Below are 16,206 nucleotides of genomic sequence, written 5' to 3' on the forward strand. Positions count from 1 at the left end.
AGAGTGAAAAATAACTGGCAAAGCATTAAAAAAAGGTTAAATGGAGGAACAAGCTGTATCAAACAGGAAAGGAGCATTTAAAAAAAAAAAGAATTAAAGATAAGGAGAACTTGGATAGCTGGTTATCTGCAAGGAGCCTGGAAATGGGAGTAGGATGTTTCCTTGTCTGGGAAATGCCCAGGCCAGATCTGTGAGGTGTTTTATTATAGCAGCAGCCATTTGGGGATGCTGTTATGCAGACAGGACAAGGAGTGGTAAAATCAAGGACATGATCCTTTAGAATTTCTGGAGAAGGCTGGGAGGAGGAAATCTTGGTGGGGGAAAAGAGTGAAACTGAGCCCAAACCTGCTCCAGGTGTTTGTGGGCATGGAGAGCAGGGGGGGCACCCCAAAGTGCCCACAGAGGGGACCCCTGGCACAGGAGCTGTGTCACAGCCCTGCCTGCTGTGCTGGCACTGCCCAGGGCAGGGTTACAAATACATATCATAATATTGGCTTTTCACTAATACTTAATTGGATTCTATATGTATAATCTGAAAGTAACTTTGCTATACAGTTTTTATTGTGCTATTAACTAAACTTAGACATGGTAGTGAAACAGCTGACACAGTTATGCTGGTGATAATTGAACTGCCTACTTAGTTGGGATAACACCCAGTGAATGTGTGATGAAGACCCCTACTGCTATCAACACCTGCCTGTAAAAATTATAGACCAAAATACAGACTGAGGTGATGATAACAATGGACTAAAACCACAGCCAAGAAATGCTCTGAAAAAGGTGGACCCGATGCTAAACACTTCTTAGAACATGTAAACTACTGTGGGGAAAAGTTTAAATATGCATAATGCTGAATATGCAGTAGGCTGATGCAACAGAAAAGGTTTATAGTAAAAGTATAATAGTAAAGGGTTCTCCAAAATAGGAGTGCTCTTGGCTGAATGCCAAGCACACAGCTGTTACCTTTGCTTTATTTTTGTATCCTACTGTCCTGTATGAAACTTCTGAACTTTACCAGGAGAGTGAACCTGGTTTTTCACAGCAGGAAGGAGGAGGCTCAGCAGGATACGGGCTCTGAGGGAAGCTGGGCCTGCTGAGGATTTAAAACTGCTGTGAGGGGATGGCAGTGGAGCTCGGAGCTGTGGCATGGGGAGGAACATACACTTTGCAGAAGGATGACGAGATGACGGTGGGAAACGAGCCCTGCTGATGCCAGGGGTGCTGGCTGGAAGCCGCTGAGGGAGAGAAAGGCGAGGCCGGGACGGCGAGGCCTGGGCCCTGAGGGACAGCCCGCCATGCTGTTTGCCGTCTCCATAGCAACCGCCGCCCCGGCGCCGCCATATTGTTTACCGTCACCACGGCAACGCCCGCCATCTTGTTCGGCGTCCCCATAGCAGCGCTCCCGGCCGGGCCGAGCCGAGCCGTGCCGGGGCCATGGCGAGCGCGGGGCGGCTGCACGACCTGGACCTCAGCGCCGAGGAGGCGGAGCGGCTTCGGCGCGCCTTCCGCGACGAGCAGTTCCGCGCTCTGTTCGCGGAGTTCGCGGCCGAGCTCACCGACCCCGAGCAGCGGCGGCTGTACGAGGAGGAGGTGGCGGCGCTGGAACGGGAGCGCGGCGTGGAGGTGCGCTTCGTGCACCCGACGCCGGGCTTTGTTCTGAGGACCAGCCAGGAGGGCTCCCGCCGCTGCTACATCAATGTCTGCAGCAACCCTCTGATGGGGGAGCCGCGGGCCCGCGCCGAGCGCGGCGGGCAGCGCTGGGAGCTGCCCTACAGCCTGGCCCCGGGCCGCGAGGAGCTGCGCCCCGCCGGCCGCCGCCGCCTCCTGTACGACGTGGTGTTCCACCCCGCGGCGCTGCGCCTGGCCGCCCGCAGCGCCCGCTTCCGCCGCCTGCTCCGCGACACGGCGCTGGAGGCCGTGGAGAGCCAGTGCGGAGTGCGGCTGGACCGCAACAACGCCGCCGTCCTGCGAGGAGTCTCCTACAAGGGCATCCCGCAGGCGCCCGTCATCCGCTCCCCGCTGCCCGGCGGCGCCCCGAAGCCGCCCGACGACGGCGAGTCCCCGCTGCCGCCCTTCCCCTTCCCGCCCGCCGCCGCCCCGCCGCCCGCCGCCGCCGCCCGAGGCTCCGCGCCCGCCGCGCCCCCGCCGCCCTCCGGCCCCACCACGCCGCGCTGGAGCATCCGGCACCGCTCCTACGTGGACCTGCAGGACTACCGGCACAGCCGCGACTCAGCGCCCAGCCCGGTGCCCCGGGAGCTGGTGGTGACGGTGGAGCTGCCGCTGCTGCGCTCCGCAGAGCAGGCGGAGCTGGAGATCCGCGGGCGGGAGCTGCGGCTGGACTCGCAGTGTCCCGCCTACCGCCTGCGCCTCCGCCTCCCCTACGACGTGAACGAGAGCGGCGGCCGGGCCGCCTTCAACCGGGCCCAGCGGCAGCTGCAGGTCACGCTGCCCGTGGTGCTGCCGCCCGGCCCGCGGGAACCGCCGGGCCCGGCCGGGGAGCGGCTGGAGGAGGCCGAGGGGCCGGCGGAGGCGGAGGCAGGGCCGGCAGAGGCGGGCGGTGGAGCGGCTCCTCCCCCGGAACTCGGGCCTGGCGGCGCGGCCCGGGGCACGTGTGGCGGCGGGGAGCCCGGTGATCCGCTCACCGAACCCCCGGCTGATCCTGACCCACTTGGTGATCCTCCCGCTGCTCCGTCTGCCGAGCCCCTCGCTGAACCACCCCTAGAGCCACTCTGTGACCCACCCGCTGAACCCTCGGGTGAACCTGCCCCTGATCCAACCTCTGCACCCCCTGCTAAACCTGCTACTGATCCAACCTGTGAAACTGCCCCTGATCCAACCTCTGAACCTGCCACTGATCCAAACTCTGAACACCCCGCTGAACCAGCCACTGATCCAACCTCTGAACCAGCCACTGATCCAACCTCTGAACCTGCCACTGATCCAAACTCTGAACACCCCGCTGAACCAGCCACTGATCCAACCTCTGAACCTGCCACTGATCCAAACTCTGAACACCCCGCTGAATCTGCCACTGATCCAACCTCTGAACCAGCCACTGATCCAACCTCTGAACCTGCCACTGATCCAAACTCTGAACACCCCGCTGAATCTGCTACTGATCCACCCTCTGAACCAGCCACTGATCCAACCTCTGAACCTGCTACTGATCCAACCTCTGAAGCCCCCACTGAACCTGCCCCTGGTCCAACCTCTGACCCCCGCTCTGAGCCCTTCACCGCCGCTGATCCCCCCGCAGAATCCCCCACCGAGCCCCCGGCCCTGCCTTGCTCCGGTGCCGCTTCCCCCATCGCCATCCCCGATCCAGCCATGCCCACCGGGGACCCCTCTCCGCCGGCCTCCGCGGGCCCTCCCATGGAGACGGCCACATGCCCTCCGTTCCGTGCCCGGCAGGACGAGGTGTCCCTCACGCTGCTCCTGCTGGTGCCCGGCATTCGGCCCCAGAGCCTCCGCGGGGATTTGGGCACCCACCACTACAGTCTCCGCTTCCGCACCGACGGCGCTGCCTTCGCCCTGTTCCTGCGCTTCCCTCCCTCCGCAGCGCTGCTGAGCCCCGAGAGCAGCGTCAGCATCTCTGCCCACAACGCCGTGGTGGGGCTGGCCAAGGCCCCCGGCAGCACCGGGCTCTGGGACAGCTTCAGCTTCGGCCCCGAGCCCTCGGCTCTGCAGGTAACGCGTGGGGTGTCACTGCCCGATGCTGGCTGGGTGTGCCTGCTGTTTGCCGAGCGCTGGCTCACGGAGGTGCGAGGAGCAGCTCGGAGCTGCTGCTTCCTCCCAGAGCTGCTCCCGGATGTCAGTGCCGTGACCTGATTTGTGCGAGTCTTGTACAAGGTCACACCGCGGAGCTGACACCTTCATCCTTGGAATTGGAATGACTTCTGCCTCCCATACAATTCTTTTTTTCTAAGGGAAATTCTGGTGATGAATGAAAACGGTGCCTCTGTCCTCTATGTCCTTAGTGCTCGCTTTTAAAGCCCTGTAAATTGCTCGTGCAGCCTGTTCACACAAAGAAAGCTCTTTATGATCCACCAGGCTTACACACACTATCATGAAGTGTAGGGGGAGTGTCCCTGTGTCTGTGTTTTGGGACAGAATTCCCATTTACAGCCACAGAAACCCCCATTAGTTCAACCAGAGCAGAAGAACAGCAAGCAGCAGCTATGAGCTGTCCCACTTTGCTGGGATAAATCTTCACCACCTCTGTCTGAATGTGATTCTAATTTAGTATTTTCAGATTTTATGGGTTGTTGGGCAGTGGTGCTCCCGTGGTGGGAGGAAGTGAGGTGGCTGCATCCAGTGTCCCCAAAGGGATGCCCACCTTGAGACACTCTTTGTCCAGAGCCACTCAGAGAAGTTTTGTGGAGAGCCACGTTCCTCTGTGAGCTCAGACTTGCAGACAGTTCCTCATGAGCAGGGATTAAAGCTGCACAGTTCTTGTGCAACCTTGTAGCCATGGGATTTGGAGTTTGGCTGGAGCTGAGAGCAATAAAATCCTCTGCAGTCTGGATCACGTGCAGCGGGATTGCACGTCCAGGAAGCTGGCAGGCTTCAGGCACATCCACTGGGATGGACTTGGCTTGGAGCAGCTTAATTGCTCCATCCCTCCAACTAGAAATGGCTTGTGCATGGTTTTGAGAGATATTTATCCAATTAGTGTTAGTGCAGCTGAAACCACGTCGAGTTTTTGCCATTTAGCAGCCACACACCTTCTACAGCACCAATTCCTGTGAAGGAGGAGCTGATCATTTCGGGGAAAGTATCAAAGATGATGAATTTATGGAGAGCCACCCACGCTGAGCTGTTTGCAGAGCATTTCCTTTGCTTTTACCGGAGCAGGAGCCTGCAAGTCTGTGCAAGTGGGGCCACAGAACACTCAGTGCTGCTGTTCACTGCTGTGATCTGGCACTGCCTGCTGCTGCCACGTCAGAAAAGCCACTGTGTAAACTCCTGCCTGGTTTCTGTGCAGGTCCTGAGGCTGCCCAGGGCACTGGTGGAGTCCCCATCCCTGGGAATGCTCAGAAAACCTGTGGATGTGGCACTTGAGAACATGGGTTAGTGGTGAGCATGGTGGAGGCTGCAAGTTTGGGATATGGATTTGTTATTGCAGTTGGAGGAACATTTTGTGATTGAAAGGTTTTAAAAGGCCACCCAGTAATGAGATTTTTGGCTTTGTGAGTTACAAAAACCCCTTGAATGTGCTGATTTTATTATATATTGCAAAATGTTTTGGGTGGAGTAGGAGAAAGAGGTTGGGCATTAGTCATCAGCTTCCTGGCCATTCATTCACAGCAGACTCCAAGAGATTCTCCTGGCCTCCAGTCCTGTTGGACACTGGGCCTGCAAACTGAAGCAGGAGAAATAAACTGAAGCAATTTGTCCTGTTTGCTTTTCTTTTTAAATCTGTGCTATTTCCCCAAAGTGCCTGAGAGCTGCTCAGAGTGAAGGGAGAAAAATGAATATTTAATTAGAGCCACTATTACTTGCTGCCTTCTGGCCATTAACCATTTGTTCCTGGTCGCTTTTCTTCTACTTAAGTTGATTCCTTCAATTTGTCTGGTGCCACCTTGGGGGTTTTCCTGCCTCGAGTCTCATTCTATAAATCAGAGCTGTGGTTCTTGCACTGAGACCTGTAAGGAGTCACATCAGTCACTGCAGAGTGCAGAGCAGTGCCAGGGCCTGAAGGAGCTTTGGGGCTGAGGCCAGCAGGAATCTTATCCTGGGGCAGGAATTTCATCCTGGAGCAGGAATCTTATCCTGGAGCAGGAATTTCATCCTGGAGCAGGAATTTTATCCTAGAGCAGAAATATTATCCTGGAGCAGGAATTTTATCCTAGACCAGGAATCATTCTGGATCCAGGAATTTTATCCTGGAGCAGGAATTTCATTCTGGAGCACAAATTTTATCCTGGAGCAGGAATCTTGTCCTGGAGCAGGAATTTCATCCTGGAACAGGAATTTCATCCTGGAGCAGGAATTTTATCCTGGATCCAGAAATTTTATCCTGGAGCAGGAATTTCATCCTGGAGCAGGAATTTCATCCTGGAGCAGGAATTTTATCCTGGATCTGGAATCTTATCCTGGAGTGGGAATTTCATTCTGGAGCGGGAATTTTATCCTGGATCCAGAAATCTTATCCTGCACCTCCCAATCTGCTTGTTGGCCATCTCCTCTCTCCAGAGGATGGTGCCTGGCAAAAGTGAATCATGGAGTGGTTTGGGTTGGGAGGGATCTTAAAGCTCAACCATTTCCACAGGCAGGGACTCCTTTCCCTGTCCCAGGTTGCTCCAAGTCCTGTCCAATGTTTTTAACAGCTCTGGAATTCCTGCTCTGCTCCATTTTGGGAGGTTGGTGGAGGCTGGGGGTTGCTGTGCTGTTCCATGGAGCAGATCCCTCCCTGGCTTAGTTCAGAGGCTGCTCTTCCATGCCATGATGGCTTTTTAGTGCCTGCCCAGATCATTCCCATTAAATTCCAGTTCCTCCCTGGAATCTGGTCTGATCCACGTGCTGGTAGAAGAATGAGTTGGGCTCATCCTTAGAGCACCATGCTTGAAACAGAACTTGAGGAGCTGCTTTTCCTTTTGCAGTCAGCAGTGGCTGAATCCCTGTGCTGGAAGAGGGATCTATTTAGAGCTCAGTTTCCAGGGATGCTGAGCACTTGGAATTCCCACCCCAGCAAGTGCCTCTTTCCAGGAAATCTCTACAGTGCCCTGCTCCTCCCTGGACCTTCACTGTGAGCAGTTTGGCCTCCTTGGCCAAAGCAGAATGTCCAGGCTAAAGCTGGACTTGATGATCTCGGAGATCTTTTCCATCCTCTTGGTTCCATGACTGGTTATGGTGACCAGAAATCCTCTAAAGAAGAAAGATTCCATAACTGTGAGCGTTGTGAGCGTAGGGTCACACATTTCAGGGGTCTAAAAGCCACCTTTTGTCACTGCCCTGCTGCTCAGTCACTGCAGCAGAGACCACAGTGCTGATCCTTCTTCAGGCCCATTTTTTCCAGGGAATAATTTCCTAACCTGAGGAAGCTGCCTGATTTCCCCACTCCCAAAATCCCTGCTTTTTGCCTCAAAATTCCAGCCATGGGCTGTGCTCTCCCCATTGCTCTTCATTGCAGTTCACCCTCCATAACCTTCTACACCTTGTGCTTAAATCCTGGGAATTCAGGCCTGGGAAACTCCTGCATCAGAGAATTTCCCTTTCATTTCCAGACAACACAGCCTGGGGAGAAAATGACGAAGGAGAAGGGTTGGGAGTTAAATAACCATGAATACAATTTGTAAGCCTGCCAGGCAGGGATTCTGAGAACACGTCCCAGTGTGTCCTGGTTTATGGTAGTGCTGGAGCTGGGCAATTATGGAAATTGTGCCTTTGGAAAGCACTTGGAATGTCTGGGAGTGTTTGGCCTGCTGGGGTTAAATGCTCCATTCCTAACAGAAATAAAAAGCAGTTTTCTGGGGGTGTATTGAGCTGCTCAGACTTGGGGGCTCACTTCTTGGAGCATGTGAAACACAACTGGCAGGGAGTGAATTCTGCAGTTTTGGGGTCGTGTCTGCTCGTTTTCATGGGATTAGAAAAAGCCTGGTTCGTGCAGGAATTCCCGTTTGGGCTGATCCCCACCCTTCCTGCCCTTCTCAGGGGCCTGCAGTGGGTTTGTTCAGAGGATGTGTGCTCATTCCTCTGGCCATTCCCCCCCGTGCTGGGCAGGGAATTGCAGCCAGCCCATCCCTTTCCTAAAAGCCCCCTTCAGATCTTGTGGAGAATATTCAGATTTAACTCACACAAACCCCCCCCGGGGCTCCAGAGAGCAGCAGGGAGCAGAGGAAAACAGAGGAAATATTTCCTCTGCTTTCCTATGCATTTTTTTTTTTCACATTTACAGGCTGAAAAAGATTATATTGAACATTCCTGAGGAGTTCATGGTTGGAGCTGGGTCTGAGTTAGGCTGTGTGTGAGGGATCCAAATGGGAATTGCTCAGAGATAGGGAAGTTTTGTTTAACTTTTCTGGGAGTGTTGAGGCCTCCATGCAGGGTGTTCTACAGGGATGTGATTTTTCTGCTGGGCACAGCCACCAGTGCCTTGGGAAGGAGACCCTTTGGAGGCTCCTGGTGCTTTTTCCTTCAGAAAGCAGCTGGTAAAAAAAAAAAGTGGAGCTGTTGGAGCAAGTCCAGAGAGGCCACAGAGCTGCTCCAAGGCTGGAGCCAGGCTGGGAGAGCTGGGAATGTTCCCCTGGAGAGGAGAAGGCTCCAGGCAGAGCTCAGAGCCCCTGGCAGGGCCTGAAGGGGCTCCAGGAGAGCTGGAGAGGGACTGGGGACAAGGGATGGAGGGACAGGACACAGGGAATGGCTCCCAGTGCCGGAGGGCAGGGATGGGTGGGAGATTGGGAATTGGGAATTCCTGGCTGGGCTGGAATTGCCAGAGCAGCTGTGGCTGCCCCTGGATCCCTGGCAGTGCCCAAGGCCAGGCTGGACACTGGGGCACCCTGGGACAGTGGGAGGTGTCCCAGAGGTGGCACTGGGTGGGATTTAAGTTCCCTTCCCATCCAAACCATTCTGGGATTCTGGGACAAGTGCCCCTAGAGGAGGCTGAGGCCTGGTCAGGTGATCTGGGCTGATCCAGCCTGGCCCTGGGCACTGCCAGGGATCCAGGGGCAGCCCCAGCTGCTCTGGGCACCTGTGCCAGGGCCTGCCCACCCTCCCAGCCAGGAATTCCCAATTCCCAAAATCCCATCTACATTTCCCAACATCACCTGTGTGGGGCTGGAGGTGCCAGAGTTCTGTTGCTCCTGGCACTGGGCCCATGTGGAAAGGGCCAAGGGCTGGAAGTGCCCCCAAGGGCTGGATGTGCCCCCAAGGGCTGGAAATGTCCCCTTGGGCCATGCTGGGCTGTCCTTTTGTTCCTGCTGTGCTCAGAATTTGGGCTCTTGTGGGTGAAAGTGTTCCTTGGTTGGAGAGTCAGCCAAGCACGAAGCCTTGAGAGCTGTGTTGGGACGTGTCAGACATGGATGTTTTAAACCTTTCCCACCTTTCATGGAGAAATCCATCCTGGAGAGCTGCTTTGCTCTCATTTCCAAGCTATTTGGAGTTATAATTTTCCATTTCCAAGCTACTATAAAGACTTATTGTAATAGTCAGGGGTTACTTCTAAGAAGATGCTGCTGGAAACTGGGGCTGTTGAATGTAATCCTCCAACAGTTTATTTTTGGTTCAGTTAATTCTGTGCTCAGCATTTCAAGACTCTTGGCAAGTTTTTTTGGGAGGTCAGAGAAGGACAAAGAAGGAGAACACAACAAACTTATTATTTCACATTTTTCAAAGTAATCCCTTTCCCAAGCTACATTAAGGACCATAATTAGTTTGCTTCTGCTATAAAACAAACTAATTTCTGAATAGTCTTTAATTGGTAGCTGCATTTTGGGAATACCATGACTACACAAAACAGTTATGTCAGGAAACATTATTAACCTGCTGATGAAGCTCATCAAAGCTTCTTTGGAGCTGTTTCATCTTTGCAGTCATGAGCACCTCAGAAAAGTTTTCATTTCACTCCGGGTACTTTCAAATTCTCAGCTCTCAGAGCTGCTTTGTGCTGGGATCCCACAAATGCAGAGGTCAGGAAATCCAGGTCCTTTCCCATCAGTTGTTGGGTTTGGATGAGAGAGGTTGTGGTTGCCCCATCCCTGGAAGTGCCCAAAGCCAGCTTGGATGGGGTTTGGAGCAGCCTGGGACAGTGGAAGGGTTGGAATTCTATGGGATTTAAATCCCCTCCCAAGCCAAGCCATTCTGAGATTCCCTGATCCACTCATTACAGGAACCACCAAAATAATTTAAGCTTGAAATCTGTCCTGCTTTTCAAACTTGCAGGCTGCGTGGGAGGTAACTCTGGATGGAAAGTGTCTTCAGTGTGAGAAATGAAAGCAGAATGAGCCCATCTGAGAGCTGGGGGCAGCCGGGAGGGGAGCTCCCGGTGCTGGGAGACACAGGGACGGGTTTGAATGATGAATGTTCCAGAAACCAAAGTCATCCCTGCTAAGGTTTATGTTAATTTGGTCTCAGTTTAGTCACAGGGAAGAATGAATGTGTACCAAACAGCAGATGACAGTGTGTGCAGGGAAAAACAAATTAAATTCGAAGTTGCTAAGAGAGCATCATAAATACCAGAAAATAAACGGCTTAAATTGAAGAATTATTTTACAGGGTCATTGAAATCAGCTGCAGATGGTTGTCCTCTGTTTGCTCTGGCTTGGAAGGCAGAGCAGGCTTTAGAATAAATTCCTGGATCATTTTTTTCCAAGGTCTGTGCTCTGATAACATCTGCAGTAATATAAATGGCTCGGTGAGTGCTCCCCGTGAATGCAAAGTCTGAGTTCCAGTGCCTGGTGGAGCAGGCTAATGAGAATCACCTTCCTGACAACAAACACACCCCAGGGCCATGATTTATGGCAGGCCATGGGGTAGGGATGGGATGAAATGGTAAAGACTTCTGGGAATTCAGTGCTGGGCTGGGCTGAAACTTGGTAAGATTGGTTTGTGCAGTGAGTCAGAATTAATGGAGCGACAGCACAAGGGGTTCCTTTTTACCCTCCTTTGAAGCACTGATGAATCACAGAATTATGAAATCATTATGGAATCACAGGGATCATCCAGGGCAGCCCCTGGCCCTGCCCAGACCCCCAACACTCCCACCCTGGGCATCCCTGGCAGCTCCTGCAGCTCTGGGGCTGTGCCCATTCCCTGGGGAGCCTGGGCAGTGCCAGCACCCTCTGGAGTAGTGGAACCTTTCCTGATAATAGACCTCCCATTCAGGTCTTCTTTTTTAACTGTATTTTCTGTGAAGAAAACAAATTCTTTTGCTTTTAATCAGGAAGAATTTCTCCAGAAAGATTCAGGGCATTTGTATCCAAATTGCAAAGTCCTGATTGCTCTGGGGAGGAGAGGGTGTCCCTCACACAGCCACGGGTGCCAGAGGCAGACTCAGAGGGAAAAGAGATTATTTTCCCTATTTTTATGGAGGAAAAGCAGGATGGGACTTGGTGCAACCTGGTCTAGTGGAAGGTAATTAAAGGTCCTGAAATCCATCCCATGGCAGGGGTAGGAATGAGATGAGCTGTGAGGTTCCCTGCAACCAAACTGTGCTGTGATTCCCTGGCTTCCATTTTTCTGCTGGGAGAAAAATTTGATTTTTCTCCTCTTTCTGAGGAGGGTTGTGCTTTGCTCTCCTTGGGAGTGCAGGCACCAAAATCCCAAATCTCCTCCAGGAGGCTGAGCTGGGCTCTGTGGGCCAAGAGTCCAGGGCAGAGCTGGGAATTCTCCTCCTGAGCTGCCCAGGGCTGGCGTTCAGGAGCCTGTGGGAGTTCTGTGCTGCACAGATTTTGTGTCTGCAGCCCCTGCCTTGCTCTGACACCTTCCCCTGGACTCTGCAGAGCTTTCCCACAGCCTGGAGCTCTGGCTGATCCCTCTCTGGCAGGCAGCAGAGGATGCAGCACCAGGGAATAAGAATTTTCAGGCTTTGCATGCAGAAATGCAAGAAGCAGGGATGTTCTGAGAGGGTTTTCAGTCAGGGCAGCTCTGCTGCACTTTAATCTCTCCCCAAACCATCCCAGCATCCAGTGCTGGCTCCTTGCCTGGATTGTAATCTTGCTGGATAGAAAATGAATCCAATCCTCTGCCTTGGAAAACCAACAGTTCGTGTGTTATGACTTTCCATATTGTGATTTCTAATTTAACTAGTGGAAAAAATAGGACTCTGGCTGATTTTTCCAATCCTTGTTTGGTTTTTTTTTTTTTTTTCAAGATGACAGTGAAATTTTGTACCTCAGACACAATGTGACATCTGGCTGTGCATAAGGCTCCATCCACAGGGGGCCAAAAATGTGCAGAATTGCCTTTTTGCTTCTTGGTCTGCAAGATGTCAGCGATAATTGAATTTAACTTTCATTGGATTGACAGGAAGGTTGAACTGGACCGAGAAATTTAAAAGTGTGACTTAATGCGGAAGGTTTGCAACTTGTCCCTGTTATTTCCAATTAAATAAGGAAGGTAATTCCCAGAACCTAAGCTGCTCCTCTAGGTCAGACCGTTTGGATTTTGTCTGTCCTTCCCCTCAGCCTGCACAGATGATGTGTGAATAACACAAGGACAGGGAAGGCTCTGCAGTTGCTATCAAACAGCCCCTCCAGGATATATTTGAGGACCTTTAATTACCTGTAACTGATGTAAATCTCTGAACCCGTAGCAACACGTTTGAGGTTATTTATGAACAGCCTGGAAACACACCCCAGGCTGTGTCTCTGCCTGTGGATACCTCTCCTTTTCTTGCTTTGGTTTTGTTTGTTTTTCCAACTGGCTTGTCTGCACGGAGATCAGAGCAGCCTCAGTGGCTGGGTGTGAAATGGATCCAGCCCTGAGTGCTCCAGATCTGATCTTGGAGCGAGGATCCCGCAGTGCCTCTCCAAGGAGGTGTTTGTGTTCTCCTGCAGGCAGCCAGGAGACGAACCCACAGCAGTCTGACACCTTCCTGCTGCTCACACAGGTGGGGAAGGTGGAACGAGGCTGGGACAACAAATCATTTTCCAGAGAGAGTCTGCATCTCTGTATTAGTCACCCATCCAGAGAGAGAAATATTTCCTTTATATTTGATACCATGCAGATTTGTACTTTCAAAATTAGCTAAGCACTGGTTTGAATTCATTTCACCTCATTCTTTGAATGTCTGGCTTAGAATTTCTCCGTCAAGGCTTGAGTGTGCTGTGAAGCTTGGGAATTGCTGTCCTGGCTTTCTTTGCAGGGAGTTTTTAGCCCCAGCACCCCTGAAGTGTGGCACAAAAAGAACATAACCTGCTGTTTTCTCTCTTTTTCTTTAGGAGAGGTTGTTTGTCAGTGAGGAGAACGTTGATGGATTTCTAGGCGCTGCTTTGTGCCCTTCCCCTTGCTCCCAATCAGCCCTGGAAAGGCAGCCATTAATTGAAGTGCTGGATGTTACTGAGGACAGAATTCAAATCAGGGTGGAGGTAAGGACCCAGGAGCAGCCCAGGCTGATTTATGTTCTTCTGAAAGATCCTATCAAATCCCACTGAAACAGCTTTGTTCCTGTTTTGTCCTGGGGAAGCCCAGGACTGGGGTTATTTGCAAGTGTAAATGTCAGTTTTCAGAAGTAAAACTTGTGTTCGTGCCATTTCACGTCACCCAAGGATTGAAACCTCCTCTGTTTCATTTGGAAGGTGCAGAACTGTGCTCCAGACATTTAAAAAGTGATTTTTCCTTGCAGTGATAGCTCACCCACTCAGCCTTGTACAGGTAGAGAAATCCTGGAGGGTTTTGTCTGGGAAGAATCCTGCCTCATCTTTATTCAGTCCATGTATTGGAATACTTGGTGGGTTCCTGTTGTGTAGATAATTAAACATGAGGCTATTAATCTTAAACACTGGTCTCAAATTCAATCCTTGTAGTCTGAGGCCTCATTCAGGCTCTCCTTCCTCTGCCTAGAACAAGCCAGGCTGTTTCTGGGATCTGCCACGGGATTAAATCATCCTCCCTTGGCAAAATAGATGGGCAGATGAAGAAATCAAAATGTTCATTTTGTGAGGAGGAAAGTGTGAGATAAACCCCCCCACGTTCACTGGGATTCCTGGGTAGGCGCTGCATCCAAAATTCAGATAAAACTCTTCCTAAAGGGAAGATAAGAGGCAGGAAGAAGCAGGTCCCTGCTGCGGGCCTGGACTGGGGGCTCAGCTGGGGTTAATGTGTAGCTGCGTTACTGGGAGCCAAGTTCAGAGGAAGAACATGACCTCTGGAACTGGGCTGGAGCACGAGCAGCTTCCCAAAGATACTGGATCCAGCTCAGCTTTCACAGCTGCTCTGGGCTGGACACAAAAAAATGAAATTCTGAATGTTGGGGAGCAGATGAGGCCCTTTGGGGGCCTTAGGGCAGCTGAGATACCTTAAATGATCCCATTCCTGCTCCTGTGTGGGGCCAGGAGCTGAGTTTGTGGGAAGTACAGTAAAGGTGAGGAGGTTTTTAGGCTTTAAAAATAGAAAGAGTAGAAATTTAGAGTTAGTTGTAAAGTTGGAAAGTAGAAAAGTTATAATAGTGTAGTAAGTAAGGATATGAAGTAATAGTTTGAGTTTTAGATTTGGTTAAGATAGATTTTAAGATTGTAGAAAAATATGTTTAATATGCTATTGGCTAGAAAGTTTTTAAAATGTTCTGTGACAGAAAAATCTTCACTACTAACAAGATATAAACTATTACCATCTTTCAATTATCTCAACCATATCATAAGACTAATAGCACAATAAAACTCAAACCCCACATCCCAGCAGTCCCATCCCATTGATACAAACTGCAGCACAGAGCTGGAGATTCCTGGGGGTCCCTTCCAGCTCATGATCATGTTCCTGTGGGACAACTGCCCAGTTTGGGAAGGACTCACTGGTGTTTCCCAGGTTTCCTGTGCTTTGGGGGTGCTAGAAAGAGGCTCTGTCCCTGGATCCATGAACCAGCTGCTCTTGGGTGGATCCTGCCTGATCCTGACTCTCCCCTGACAGGGACCTGTGAATTACCAGCAGATTTTTGCCAAAACTCCCAGTAATGGTGAAATGGTTGGACAGCACCTCTCCCAGCTCCTGCTCTCCCGAGGCAAACTGCAATTCCCAGATTAGCCCCACAGGCCAGGAATTTCCCTAATTGCAAAGCTCCAACCTTGCAGCAAGAGCTGAGATCCCCTGGCTGATTCTGTGGCCTCTGGGATTTGGGGATTTGGGGATTTGGGATCAGGCTGGGTGTGGGGAGTGGCTGCTGCTGAAAAGGAAAGCAGGAAACCCTGGGGAAGCAGAAGGGGCTCCCTGCCCCTCATTCCCACACACCAGACAAGGGCAGGAAAACCTCAGCACCCACCCTGCAAGGAGAATCACGGAATCACAGCCTGGTTTGGAACCTTAAGGATCATCTGCTTCCAAAGGGACACCTTCCACTATCCCAGTGGAGCTGAGCTGCTGGACAAACAAACCTCTGCTGTCTTTGTGTGCACAGTTTGTTCCAGCTATGAAATAATTCATTTATTTCCTTGACAGCCACAGGAACGTGATGGACGAGGAACTCTTGGCAGCTCGGGGGGAGCCCTTGCTGGACAGACCGACAGCAACCACCCCGAAACAAAGGCAGAAACAAAGTGTCCTGCAGCCGAGGGAGGTGCTGCAGGAGCCAGCCCGGCTCCCAGAGCGGGAACAATGGGAACAGCAGCCGGCTGTGCTTCACCCCATTGTTTGCAGCCTGAACCTCCTGCCTCCAGCTCAGCCGGCGGATCTGAGAGAACCGAGCCCGATTTAGAAAGTGCTGCTGCAGCAGGAGGCACAGCCACAGCCCCGGGAGCAGCAGGAGGGCTGCAGGGGGGTGGGGACGGGGCTGGGCATGGGGATGGGGATGGGGATGGGGATGGGTGCCCCATCCTGCGGGAGGTGAACCCCCAGGACGGCAGCGAGCGCATCCTGCGCCATCACCGCACGCACTGCCCCGTGCACTTCCACAGCTCCCTGCTCTACCAGCTGGATTGATTTCATTGTTTTAGAGTTTCCTTCCTTGTTTGATGCTTGTTCTGACTTCCATGGGGATGGGCAGGGGGCAGGGTGCCCCATCCTGAGGGAGGTGAACCCCGAGGACGGCAGCGAGCGCATCCTGCGCCATCACCGCACGCACTGCCCCGTGCAGTTCCACAGCTCCCTGCTCTACCAGCTGGATTGATTTCATTGTTTTAGAGTTTCCTTCTCTTGTTTGATGCTTGTTCTGACTTCCATGTGCTGGTGGGTGGCATGGAGGCCATGGGTTCCCACTGAAACTGGTGCAACATCAAAACTTTCCGTGGTTAACAGTTTATCAATTCCCCAATTTGTTGCAATAATTTTACTTGTAAGAAGAGTTGCAGTTGGAGGTGGCTCTGAGCTCCTGGAAAAAAAAAATGTATCTTTATTGTTTACATAAATTTTTTATTCTCTTCCCACGTTTCAGGGATTATTTGTATATATCCTCAGTCTAATGGCTCCCTGGGGAATTGAGCAGTAGTCATCATTTTCCAAACCTTTCATTTTGTGATAACTGCAGGATTAGACTCACAGTGATTCTTAGCAATCAAATGAAATTTCTAATTACCCAGAGAAGTTCTAATTAGTCTCCTAGAAATAATCAATATTTATACC

At 51.9% G+C, this 16,206-nt stretch overlaps 1 protein-coding gene across 1 annotated transcript; it reads left to right on the forward strand.

Moving 5' to 3' along the window:
* The first annotated feature begins 1,344 nt into the window (after nucleotides 1–1,344).
* On the forward strand, nucleotides 1,345–15,686 carry DNAAF2 (dynein axonemal assembly factor 2). The gene is made up of 3 exons (XM_054515283.1): nucleotides 1,345–3,687; nucleotides 12,879–13,025; nucleotides 15,088–15,686. The coding sequence occupies exons 1-3, from the start codon at nucleotides 1,435–1,437 to the stop codon at nucleotides 15,565–15,567; spliced, it is 2,880 nt and encodes a 959-aa protein (XP_054371258.1). The 5' UTR covers nucleotides 1,345–1,434; the 3' UTR covers nucleotides 15,568–15,686.
* Nucleotides 15,687–16,206: the final 520 nt, after the last annotated feature.

This window comes from Molothrus ater, chromosome 6 (genome assembly GCF_012460135.2).
Source record: "Molothrus ater isolate BHLD 08-10-18 breed brown headed cowbird chromosome 6, BPBGC_Mater_1.1, whole genome shotgun sequence".
In the NCBI taxonomy this organism is placed as follows: Eukaryota; Metazoa; Chordata; class Aves; order Passeriformes; family Icteridae; genus Molothrus; species Molothrus ater.

Bases quoted from the DNA above. Each gene is read 5' to 3' on its own strand.
- DNAAF2 (XM_054515283.1), top strand. From the start codon at position 1,435: ATGGCGAGCGCGGGGCGGCTGCACGACCTGGACCTCAGCGCCGAGGAG. The intron at 3,688-12,878 runs GTAACGCGTGGG...CTTTTTCTTTAG, and splicing joins CCGAGCCCTCGGCTCTGCAG to GAGAGGTTGTTTGTCAGTGA. The intron at 13,026-15,087 runs GTAAGGACCCAG...TTTCCTTGACAG, and splicing joins GAATTCAAATCAGGGTGGAG to CCACAGGAACGTGATGGACG.